Here is an 11,820-nt window from a genome sequence, read left to right as displayed (position 1 = left end):
GATTGCTACATGAGCTCATAAAAGTTTTTTTTCACCTTTACAAAATTAAAAAAAAAATGTGCCACAAGGGATGTAATAACAACTGCTGATAAACAAGAAAAGGAATCTTAAAATTATAAATTTGCTGTAGAAAAGATAAAAAACAATTATATTTTTATTTAGAATTTTTTTTTACCTTGAATAAAATATTCCCCTTGTATAAAAAAATAAAAAAGCTTGCTCTGGTTAGAATTAGAGTATTTTCGTCTTCAGATCTGGGAATTTGCATAATATTTCCATGACAGTTTTCCTTTGTACCGCGTGCCATTCAAGCGTAGCAGATTAGAAAGATTTTTTTTTTAATTCAAGCAGTCTTAAAGTGGGACAGCGGTAAAGAAATTCATTTTCTTCTTCTTCTCCTCCAAGATGTAGAGCCTTGCCTTTGAGGAGAGGAAACTGGAGAAAAAGAACCGGGTGGGCTGGGGTAGACTGGTCTGAGGAGAGAGCGTGGGTAATGGGCTGGGATAGAGGAGTTGGGGAGGAAAGGGGTGGGTGGTGGGCAGGGGTAGGAGGGGTTGGGAGGGGAAGGGAGGGTAGGGGGCTGTGATGGGATGGGTTGGGGAGGGAGGGGTGAGTGCAGGGCTAGGATGGAGGGGTGGGTCGTGGGGTAATAGACACAGAAGGGGATGCCAAGTGTGCCGTGAAGAGAGCAAGATTACAAGAAGGCCTACTGTAAGTGCTTCAAGATAAGGTGCAGAAGCAGACCGCGACACAGCTCATACTGCCCTATGTACATATTCACAAGAATAAAAAATTCCAGCTAGTTCACATTTTCTCCTCCGTTCCGAGGCATCCACTCCACCATGCTGGCCTTGACTGTAGGCAACGCAGCACCTCCACTGCCCGTGTGGCTGTTGGTCCTTGAAACTTGAGGGAGTAGCCCTGGCAGATCCAGCAGGTTCTAGAAATACGCATCTACCGAGGGGGGAGGGGGGCTGGAGTCCTGAGTTAAGAAGACGTTCCAGCTCTGGAGTCGGACACAGCAATCAATATTCTATTGTCAAGGCTTTTCCCCTTAGATTTGTCTAAGATAGGTATCATAGAGGGAAAAAAATAAAATACAAACAAATAACAACACAAAGCTAAGAAAACCCAACAACCACCAGGAAGAGTCAAAGGCTTAACAGCTCTTGACACGGGCCTGGGTGATATCAGATGTCTTCTTGATGACGCTGGCCCGGGTCTCCCGGTCTGGCCGACTGCTGCTGGACGTGGGGGTCACTGGGGCAGGAAGGGAGATGTCTGTAAATGGGGGCCAGGAGCTGTTGTAAGGCATCGGACAGCTCTCCTCTTTGATGGTGACTTGCAGATCTGGCTTGTTGGAAGTGACGAAGGTTGCCATGCTGGGCAGCAGATACGTGTTTCGTGTCCCCATGTTGCTGAGGTACTGCTTGCCTTCGACGTTTCTCTTCCGCCAGTGTGGTCTCCCCTTTCAGAGAAAACAAGACACATGCATTCTTTCCCTTCTGTTGAATGTCATATGCCTTCTCTTACTTTTCAAATGAATTCCCATGCGCTATCCCTGGTCAAGACTCAGAACACAGTGGCATCTGGCTCCTGTGCCCAGGCTGCCCAGGCTTGGTACTGGACAGTTTTCATCCATAAAGGACGGCCCACCCTAATGACTTACCCTGACTTTTCAGAGATACAGTAAGGAGTTTACAGACAGACAGCAAATGCCCTCTGATTGCTTTTTAAATGGATGGGGGCAGAGACATGGGTTTTTGAACCACAATTGGACTTACTGGTTGCCAAGTAGAGAAGGAATTAAGATTCTTGAAGAAACCAGGTCATAAAATATGCCATCATAGTTGCCTACTGTCCTCTCAGAATCCCCAAACTCGGAATATTAGGAATTCTAACGAACATCAGCTTTTGGTCCAACTCCCTTTTCTCCCCATCAGCTTTAGAGCCACTTCCTGCCATTGTGTGAGCCTGGCCTACAGAGGGAAGCAGGAAGCGGGTTGGCTGGCAGGGAACGGAGTCTGGACACACACCCTCTCTGCGGGACCACTGAGAAGGGGACCGGGCTGTATGGAGATAATTCTGCTTAGCTCTGTCTGATGCTTACTTCTGTTCACTGCTTTGGGCTGGGCAGGCCATTCTATTCCTGTTGGCAAGTCAGGATGTTTACAGCCTTAAGAATATCAACATTTCCTGGTCCTCACTTCTATTTCCTCTTCCTGCCGTCTTATATTTGTCTCTCTTTGTGAGGGTCACACTGTATTTCCCCTCCTCAGCAGTACATTTTAAGATTAGAATAAAAAAAACTAAGGTGAATTGTGGGATATGTCTATTCTGCCTTGCCTCTGTCTCTCTCAGTCTATCTGTCTGTCTGTGTCTGTCTGTGTGTGTGTGTGTGTCTGTCTCGCTCTCTTACAAACACACACACACACACACACACACACGCACGCACACGCACACGCACATACACAAACACAACTGAAAGCCGGCTTACCTCTGCATTTTCCTCATCACTGGGCACACTGTCGGTAGTTTCGCTTTCTGTATAGAAAGAAAAACAGACAGTCTTGTTGCTCAAGCTATTTTGAGGCTGCAGGAAGTATCTTTAAAAACCTATGCCAGCACTTCAGAAACAAGAACCTGCACGAACCCTCTCCCTCCACTTTGTAAGGCCAAACACTTCCCAGTGGAACATGCAGAAGGAAGTTTCAATTCTCCTCTTGGTCCCCAAGAAGGAGTGGGCTTTGGGGCTGAGTGCGGAGGCTCACTTTCCAAGGCTATGCTGCCACAGTCTCTGCCTTCCAGGGTGGGGTGCTGTCCCCAGGGCACCTCCTCCCCACTGAAGCTCTGTCTACAATAAAACACCATCTTTTCTTCTAGTCCATGTCTCTTGTCACAGGAAGTCCAGACTTGGGGAAATTTTCCAAGAAGCCTTCCCTTGGCTCCTCCTATTGTTACCATCCTCCTCTTAGATTTATAGAGATCCAGCTTCCACTGGAGTTATAGCAGGCGGCCCTGCTGTGATGCCCCAGTACTTTCACTGAGTCTTTATTGTCTCTGGGACCTGTCCTCCTCAGTGCGGGTAGGAGCTGCGACTTGCTTTTAGCCAACAGAACAAACACATCAACGGTGTCACAATTATATGAGCACACTCATGTCATCATATACGATTCAACTCGTCATTTATGGATGCTTTCTTGCCTGATAGCAGTATTAGGAAGGCCTACACAGCAAATTTAAGCTAAATTTAAATGATAGCAGCTTTTCTCTGATTTACGATCTTGGTAAGGGATGAACAAGTAAAAGTGTTCTTCTTACTTGTTCTTCCAGGTAAAAGCTAGCTGTTCTTCCCCACTTGCAAGGAATTCAATTCTGGCCAATTCCTTATGAGCCATTGGCTCAACGGCTGAATCTCAGATGAGCTGCAGCACTAGCTAAGGCCTAATGACAGGTGAGCAAGGCTCTGCTGCAAAGGACCCAGCTAAGCCATACCTGAATTCCCAACCCAGAGACTGTGAGTTTTGTACTGTGGTAAGCCATTGTATTTATGGTCGTACTACTACAAAGCAATAGATAATATAAACCCAATGGGTATAAACCTGCCAGCTATGAGACACCGAGAACAGTTCTTAACCACAGTGAGCTACATCTTCCACATCTGCCACCTTCCAGAGAGGATCAGATGATGAGAGAGAGGGTGTTTGAGCATTTGGAAAGGCCCAGCACAGAGCAGACACACAGTGCCCGTAATGTAATTGCTATTTAACTCTGAGTTTGCATGTTGGGCTGGATTCAACAGAGTCAAATTCAATAACTGGCAACTATACATCATCTGTATGTTAAGCTTTATAAATTTAAAAAAATAAATGATACTGAACAGTTATTTCTTCAGTATTTAACAACACTGCAAAAACTAATGCACAGAGGGTAGACCATCTAAGACGTTAGACTTTTGTAGGTTATTTTGTCTGGTTTATATACTGACAAGAGCCAAGCATTGGGGCAGATCTAAGGCTAGACTCTGCTGCAGCCTTGGAATGCAGGTCTTGTTCATCCTACACCAAGATCCTAAATCAGAGAAAAGCTGCTATCATCTGGCAATATATTCTCTAGATCCTTCTAGCCTCTTCTGCCTTGGGTTCAATGGCTCCAGGTCAACTAGAGCCCTTTCGATCATTCAGAGAATAGCCCAGAGACCAGGCTCTCCACATAGAGCCAATTAAAGAGCAAACTGTACCCTCCAGTGCATTCCTGAAACAGACAACAAGCATTTGAGATCCAAAAGTCTCCTCCAGGAATGAATGTGTTTGCATTACTCTCAGCCACTGTTCTCCAGAGACTTCAGACAGGCTTGGGTGATTGCCACGGGCTGACCAAAATGTCAATCTTTGACCCTCTACCTCACAATGTTCCGCCCCAAACATCCCCGTGTCCCTACATGTCACAAATCCCACAAGTCAGCCTAGGTCTTGGCTGACAATGATCTGAGCTATAGAGACAAATTGACAATAGGCACAAGAAATGTTTTCAGGCAGAAGTAAACAAAGACCAGAAAAGGAAACTTCTCTCCAAACACAAAAGCCACATCAGCTCAGCCTCCAGAGGAGGCAGGACAGCCACTCCCAAGAGGAAGGAAAAAAAATGGGGAACAGAGATGTTGAGAACCTTGCCAAGTGGTGGACTGAGTCAGCAGAGAAAACAAAACTGTACTTCAGATCCCAGAGTTGCAAACAGAGCACAGAGCACAACACCTCCCTGCTGGCAAACCTTCAAGAGCTCCTTCCTATTTTCATGCTTGGCTTTGTTTGTGCTCTGAAGCCCAAGTTTCCTTTCCTTCCACATGCACCAGGCACACTCCCCTCCTAATGACTCTGTGTAAATCCTAAACTCTCCCGTTCCTTTCCCCTTCAAATAAAAGCAAACACAAAGACATCAGGCAGGCTTGAGAAGGCAGGAGGTTGAAAGAAAGAAGCTGTTGACATCAGGGTCCAATCCACATTTGTTGGAAGCTTTGGAAGTTAGATGCCAGGTTAAACTTCTAGGTAAGACTTTGAATCCGGCAGGGGATAAGAACGTTAACTTCCTGTGAGTACCCAGCATTCAACTGGAGGGATAAAGTTGCCGCTAAGGCGCACATTCTCTGCCCTACACAGACACTGACTGGAGAGAATCATTTCTAAATTAAGTTCAGTGGTCTCTGGTGTAGTCATGGAACCCCTCCACTTCAGAAACTTGGCATAAGGGTTTGCATCTTAACTGTCTCCCAAAGACTCAAGCGTTGAAGATCTGGTCCCCAGATGACAGTGATATTGGGATGAGTTGGAAACTATAAGAGATGTGACCACTGCACTCACACTTATGCAGGAAGTGTCCTTCCTGTCTTTCTTTCCCTTCCTATCCACCATGGTCTGAGTAGCTTTGCTCCACCACGTGGTTCATGTTATGTTCCATCATAGTCCCAAAGCAACGGACGAAGTAGCTTCAAACTGAAATCTCTTGAAACTGTGAGCCACACCGTCTTTAGCTCTCTTAAAGCTGACTGCCTCATGTGTTTTGTTACAGAAACATGAAGCGTGCTAAGATACCAGTCTCTAACTCCGATTCTTTTCGAGAAAGTGGCCTTGAGGGGCCTTCAGCCTAGGAGGTGCAGGAGTTTCCACCTGAGTGTCCTAAAGCTTGCTTTCAGATCAGTGACAGTTGTTATAGCTATTACCGAACAGTATGCTCCAAGTCCTCAATTCTGTTCTCTGGATTTCTACCCACAATGGCCATTTCCAGAATGACTTTTTACATGACATATGAGCTCGCTGTAGCTGCAGCTTCCAGATCAATGTGACTGCCAAGATGTCAACGTGCATTATGTCACTTCCCTCTTTTATTAGTTTGGATACTTTTCAAAGTGGCTTCCAATACAATGGGATAAAGATGATGGAAGTTACTTTGCAAGAGTGGTCAGAATAAGCGGAAATATTTACACAGTAGTAGCAGATACATGAAGAATTGATCTAACCTTTCCGGCCTGCTTTCTGACAAGCAGCTAAAAGGGAGGAAAGTGATCTGACTTGGAGCAGATGATCTCAAGGGCTCTTCCAGAGCAACAGTTCCAGAATCCTTAACATCATCCAGGCAAACCCTTCACATCCACCTTGGAATACATATTGCCAAACCACCTGGAGAACGTCCTCCAGAGGGAGATGATATATTTCACGGAACACATTATTGTATTATGTGATAGCTGATATATATTTTCTGGAAGGCTCTATTTCCACCAAATCTGATCAGCATTGATTTCTTTCCGTATAATTGCCTCAGTTATGCTGACTTAGAAGACGTAACTGATCACTCGGTGGCTCAAATCAGTGTGTTCTTAGTTTCCACACTAATATACCTTTGCCTCGTTCACGACATGCATACAGTTCCCGGAAGAATGGTGGGGTTGCTTGCCTACACAGCCTCTCTTCTCTTGATTATATAACCAATTAATTCTTACATGCTTCCTACTCAAACCTGTTTTCCACCTCCTAGCTGCTGAATCACCATGATGGTTTTCTTTTACTAAACCACCAACAATCCTAAATCCTAGTTAGATCCAAAAAAATATGAGATGTATGGCTACATCAAAATACAGTGAGTGCTAGGGATAGAGACCAGCGGTGAAATGTTTGCTCCATCATGCCCAAAGCCTTGGCTTTGATCTTCAGCAGTGCAAAAATAAATAAGTAAACAAACAAAGTGACTATGTCTTCATGCTTCTCCAGGCTGGGAGAAGCATACTTGAAACATACTTCCCCAATTTTGATTTTACAAATCCAAATTTTACAAATCCTTCCACCCAAAGACAATGTCTCAACTCCTTCTCACCCTGACTGTTAAATCACACATCAGAGGACAGATCTTCAAAGTTGAACATGGTTTTGCGATATTCCTAGTGATCCACTGATTATATTTCAGTGAGCTCTAGGAAAAAATAGTCAAAAACAGGTTCCAAACGCAAAGCATTGTTTACTGAACAGGCAAATAGAGGTGGCTGACGTTTGGATGAATAGTCCGCACAAAGGAACTCGTCCACGAGCAGCAACCAGTCTATGGTATTGATGGCCATACAATGAAAGGGTGAGAAGAGAGGACTACGGAATGTTATAAATTTTCTGATGGAAACACTGGAGCTAGCCGAGAACTTCCCATTATGTCTCCAAGTCTAAAGAAGAACTAACAGGGAAAGATTTTTGGCTCTAGCCAGTAAAGCTTCTTCTACAAGATTCTGGAGAATTCTGGCAATGAAAATAATAGATGAATCAAATAAGAGGCTGGAAAGCTGAGCTCTCACAAAAATTCATGCTGCCTCTGACCCTGGAGCCAAGAGCCCTCCTTGGAAATCTATGCAAATGTACCAGACAGCGCGATGAAATTTTCATTTCTCTCTACGCACATCAGCTGTTCTCAGAACACCTCTGCTAAGTCGGAATGCACTGCCCACCAAACAGCAAGAAGGTCTTTTCAAAAATCACTGAGGAAACCTGATACAACAGGTAAACCCAGCTACATTAAGGCTCCACCCCCTCAGACCCCAGCTCCTGTTTAACCACAAGAGCAGCTGGTTACTTAGAAGAAAGTCATGGATTTAGCCTCAGCATAAACATTTTGGTCTACCTCTCTGGCAGGTCCTTTGACAGTCAAATGAGACTACAGCCTGGGATCCCACGGAGTACTCTGCTGTGTGGTTAAGAACATCAGACACTATGTCACTAGTTTTTCATTCCTAGACTCACATTAGCCTTGGAGTCTTCATTTTTGAGAGGAGAGAATGACATTTATTCCTTTGATAATTAAGCAAGTCAATCAGTGCCAGTTCTTACAAGCATTTAGTGTAATTCCCAGAGCACCATAAACACACAACAAAGAAGAGTTACTAGGCCCTGGCAAAGACTATAAAGAGATGGACGCGTATGAGAGTTCAAACCATGTCTGATGAATGAATGACAGCGAGTTGTTAACAGTGGTAAACCTATGTTATATGTGTTTTACCACAATTCAGAAAATGAATCAAAGAGAGAAACCGGGCAGTTGGGCAATATGAGGTTAATCTCTCTGCTGATAATTTACACCTGACGTTGGGATGAACTCTGCCACGGAGTCTGTGCTGTTATCAAGTGGGCTCCAGAGACAGCAAATAAGCTCAGGGAGAAGGTGACCCACTAGCTGGAGCTGACTGGCCTCTGTTTTTTATTTTTAATAGCTGCATGCAATAACAGTGACTCAGGGGTTAGATTTCCTAATTGTGACTGAGTTCCAAGATCTTAAATGGAGATGGTCAGGAAGTGGAAGATGATGGAATGTCATGGTAAAAGGACCCACCATTTTCTCAGTCCCCTTCTAGTCTTGTGACGACTCTATCAAGACTTACACTGCAGTGATGGGACCGGTACCCAGGAGAAGTAGAAACAGCTCAGTTCAAGCAGAAGCAGCACTATACAGAAAGGGAAGGAAGTGGGGAGGGAGAGAGGGAGGGGAAAAATATGTGGAAGTGGCAAGAAAAGCCAGAAAAATGGACTGGATTTAACAATCACCTCAAAGCTGAAGACTGAGTTCTAGTCCTGGCCAGGAGACTTTGTTGGCCTGGTGACCTTGAAAAAAATTCTTTTACTTCTACAAATGGAAACTCTAGAACAGATGATTTCTGAAGTCCTATCTGCCTAAATAAAATCAATATTCCATCAAACCACTCTGCCTGACAAATCCACAAATGGATTAGTGGAGTGGATTTTAACTCATGTGTGCCAGTGCTTTTTTGGTCCTTGTTAGTTCTCAGTATATCATTTGTTGTATGTTTATGATGACAAGGAGGCATTTATCCCAGGAAATGTTATTGGTAGTCCATATCATGGGCAGTCTAGTAAAGGAATGCCATGAATACATCTTTTAACAAACGTGTCCCAAGACATTGTCAAGAACATAAGAGTAAGAATAATTCCATAGTAATAATTCTAATACAGAACAGAGATCTCCTGTGGTGTGGCGAAATAGGATGATGCTAGACTTGTGGTCTGTTCCCCATTCAGTCTCCAAGTCACCCCCGGCCTCAGCCCCTTACCTGCATAGGAAGACACAGGAGAAATCTGTAAAGGGTAGAGTTCACTCATGCTGACTGGCTGGTCATCACTCTCAGTGGTCACTTCTACAACCTGACAGATGTCTGGTGGGTTAGTGACGATCTCTTGATCTTCGATGTTGCTGTCCAGATGGGACTGTCCTACAACTTAAAAGGACAGGAGACCATCATCCCTCAGACATCATGATTACATCACACTCCCAAAGCAGACAACCTTCCCCAGCTCAGGCCTGCTCCCAATTTGGGTTCAGACTTCAGACCTCCCCATGCCACCTGTCAGGAAACTGAAAACCAAGCTTGAGTTCTGTGTTGATAACCTGAAATGGGTTGGCCCAGGTGTGTCCCCAGCATGCTTGTTGGTGGTCCATCCTGGGGACAATGTCCCGAGTCTCAAACTCAACCTGGTCATAGCTAAGACCTCGGGCTGCATCTCGACCAAATCTCAGGCCAGATATCCTAATGCTTGACACACAACCTACTTCTCTTCTCTGCTTGTGTTCTACAGGAAGATACTAGGCTTATTTTCAGAATTCTGTAGCTCAGACAGACACCATCAAACCTTTACAGGAAGGCGAAGACACATCAATCCACTCACTGAGCCATTTTTGGCTGAATGGAAAGGGAAAGTTCTGCTCATACTTTCTTCCGGATCTGAACATAACCGACTGTCCAAAACACCAGACCAATGAATCGGTTCCTTGATTCTAACAAATGGTAATAGCATTACCTGCCCAAACACTGATAAGGTGAATCTAATTAAGCTTGGTCTGAAACAGCTTCTATTTTTTTTTTTAATTCAAATCTTCAGTTTGGTGAAAAGAACAAATGTCGGTGAAATACCCAGACTCAACTGGTCCATCTAGCACCCAGCCCTACACCGTGAAATACCCAGACTCAACTGGTCCATCTACCACCCAGCCCTACACCAAGGCTCAGGCAACATCACAGAAGAGAGGGCAGCAAGACTGTGAGAGGCAGAGGACTGTGGCATCTGCTGTGAGATGGGTTCTTTTATAGAAGACAGGAAAGTTGCACCTATGAAATCTCAATAATATGGTTAACTAAAGAAGCTCTGAACAGAATAACAGGTGATCCAACACTGTAGATGGTGGAAATCTTATGTGGTCCTCACCTCTAGGTAATTAATGACTACTCAGAGAGGGGGAATCAGTTTTCTCACCTAACTGGTTATCCAGTCCAAAGTGGTCATCCCTAAACACACACACACACACACACACACACACACACACACACACACACACACACACACACAAGCAACACTAAATGGACTCAGAGAGGCATATTTAGTATATATTTGTGTATATATAATTAAATAATAAGAGGTAAATAAACTAAAATAACATTTTTATTTACAGACAGTAAGAAATTTATATGGTTATAAGAATCAATTAAAAAAAAAAAGATACTGTCTGGAACCTTTACCCAGTTTGCTTCAGGCAACACTTTGTGAATCCAGTATCTCCACCACAAGACTGACAATCCACCATCTTGGTCAGACTGCCTCATCTCTACCTGGATTCCTAGGTGTATGGTGAGTGTGTGTACCTCCTTATAATTCTATCACATATAAAGTTTCACGTACCGACCACCACCACAGCTAGAAAACTGACTTCATGACCACAGGTGCCATTGTAGCTCTGTAACTTTAACTACCCTTCTTTAATACCCTCCCAGACACCTCCTGTCCCTTGTCCCTGGCAGTCGACAACCTGGTCCACTTTTCGGTAACTTCCGTCATCTCGAAGATGTTATACAGACAGATCTTCACAGCAATCCACTCAGCTTGGCTTTTTGCACTTAACATAATTCCCCAGTGAGCCACCAAGCTGTGTGTAGCCATAGCTGGCTCTCTATTGCTGGTGTACATATTCTGCTATTCAACTACTGCAGACTGTTGGAGAACATATTCCATCTGTTTAACTAGCCGCCCGCCCATTGAAGGATGCTTGGGTGGATACCAGTCTTTGCCTCGTACAGACAAGGTTCCTGTGAACATTTGTGTTCAAGTTTTCCATAAACATGTTTCCACTTCTCTGGGATAAACATCGGAGAGTGTAATTGCTGGCTCATACGGAAATTCCATGTTTAGCTACATGAGAACCAGCCAAACTATTTCCCAGGGAGGCTGCATGTTTCACATTCTCCCCAGCCGTGTCAGCATGATCTAATTTGTCTACATCCTTGCCAGCATCTGATGTGGCTAGCATTTTTTTTTTATTTTGACCATTCTTCTAGGTAAATGGTGAAAATCCACTGTATCTTTAATTTCAATGACTCTGGTGCTATGTTCTAAATTTAAAGGAAACTGAGCAAGCGTATACTCTTGCTGGCAGCAGATTGAATGTTTCTGGAAATTGACTGCAATTAGTCAAAGAGAAGAAAGCAGGGTGTTAACACATTTTCCAAAGGTCCTCAAAGCACGAGGCGGCCATAATCAGCATTGTACTTAGGCACTGGGAGGTTGTTTTAACATTTCTGTCATCAGAATGAAGCATTAGTATCCTGATATTGACAAAGGAACTGGCTCACAGAGAGACAGAAAGACTTCCCCATGGGCTCACAGTGTGGTTCTGTGCATGCTCTGTTCCTCTCCAACTGCCCTATCCCTATCCTCTCCAACTGCGAAATGCTCAGTTTTTGCCAAAAGAGGCCACACTCCAGTCTCCCTGGAAGTTATTGACTGTCAG

At 44.2% G+C, this 11,820-nt stretch overlaps 1 protein-coding gene across 7 annotated transcripts in view; it reads right to left on the bottom strand.

Annotated features, from left to right (window-relative positions):
* Nucleotides 1-606: 606 nt before the first annotated feature.
* Nucleotides 607-11,820, bottom strand: part of Irf2 (interferon regulatory factor 2) — a 102,429-nt gene continuing 91,215 nt past the window's right edge. For 6 of the 7 annotated variants that reach the window (XM_052162684.1, XM_052162690.1, XM_052162686.1 and 3 more), the window contains 4 exons: nt 9,095-9,259; nt 7,654-7,716; nt 2,498-2,544; nt 607-1,468 (listed from right to left, as the gene is read on the bottom strand). In XM_052162684.1, coding sequence (XP_052018644.1) covers nt 1,160-1,468; nt 2,498-2,544; nt 7,654-7,716; nt 9,095-9,259 — 584 coding nt within the window. In that variant the 3' untranslated portion in view covers nt 607-1,159. The remainder of the gene's footprint in view (nt 1,469-2,497; nt 2,545-7,653; nt 7,717-9,094; nt 9,260-11,820) is intronic. The other variant, XM_052162685.1, reaches the window with a different exon arrangement.

The sequence above is a fragment of the Apodemus sylvaticus genome, chromosome 18 (genome assembly GCF_947179515.1).
Source record: "Apodemus sylvaticus chromosome 18, mApoSyl1.1, whole genome shotgun sequence".
NCBI lineage: Eukaryota > Metazoa > Chordata > Mammalia > Rodentia > Muridae > Apodemus > Apodemus sylvaticus.
Note: the sequence above shows the minus strand (reverse complement) of the source record. Positions and strands in the feature narration are given on the sequence as shown.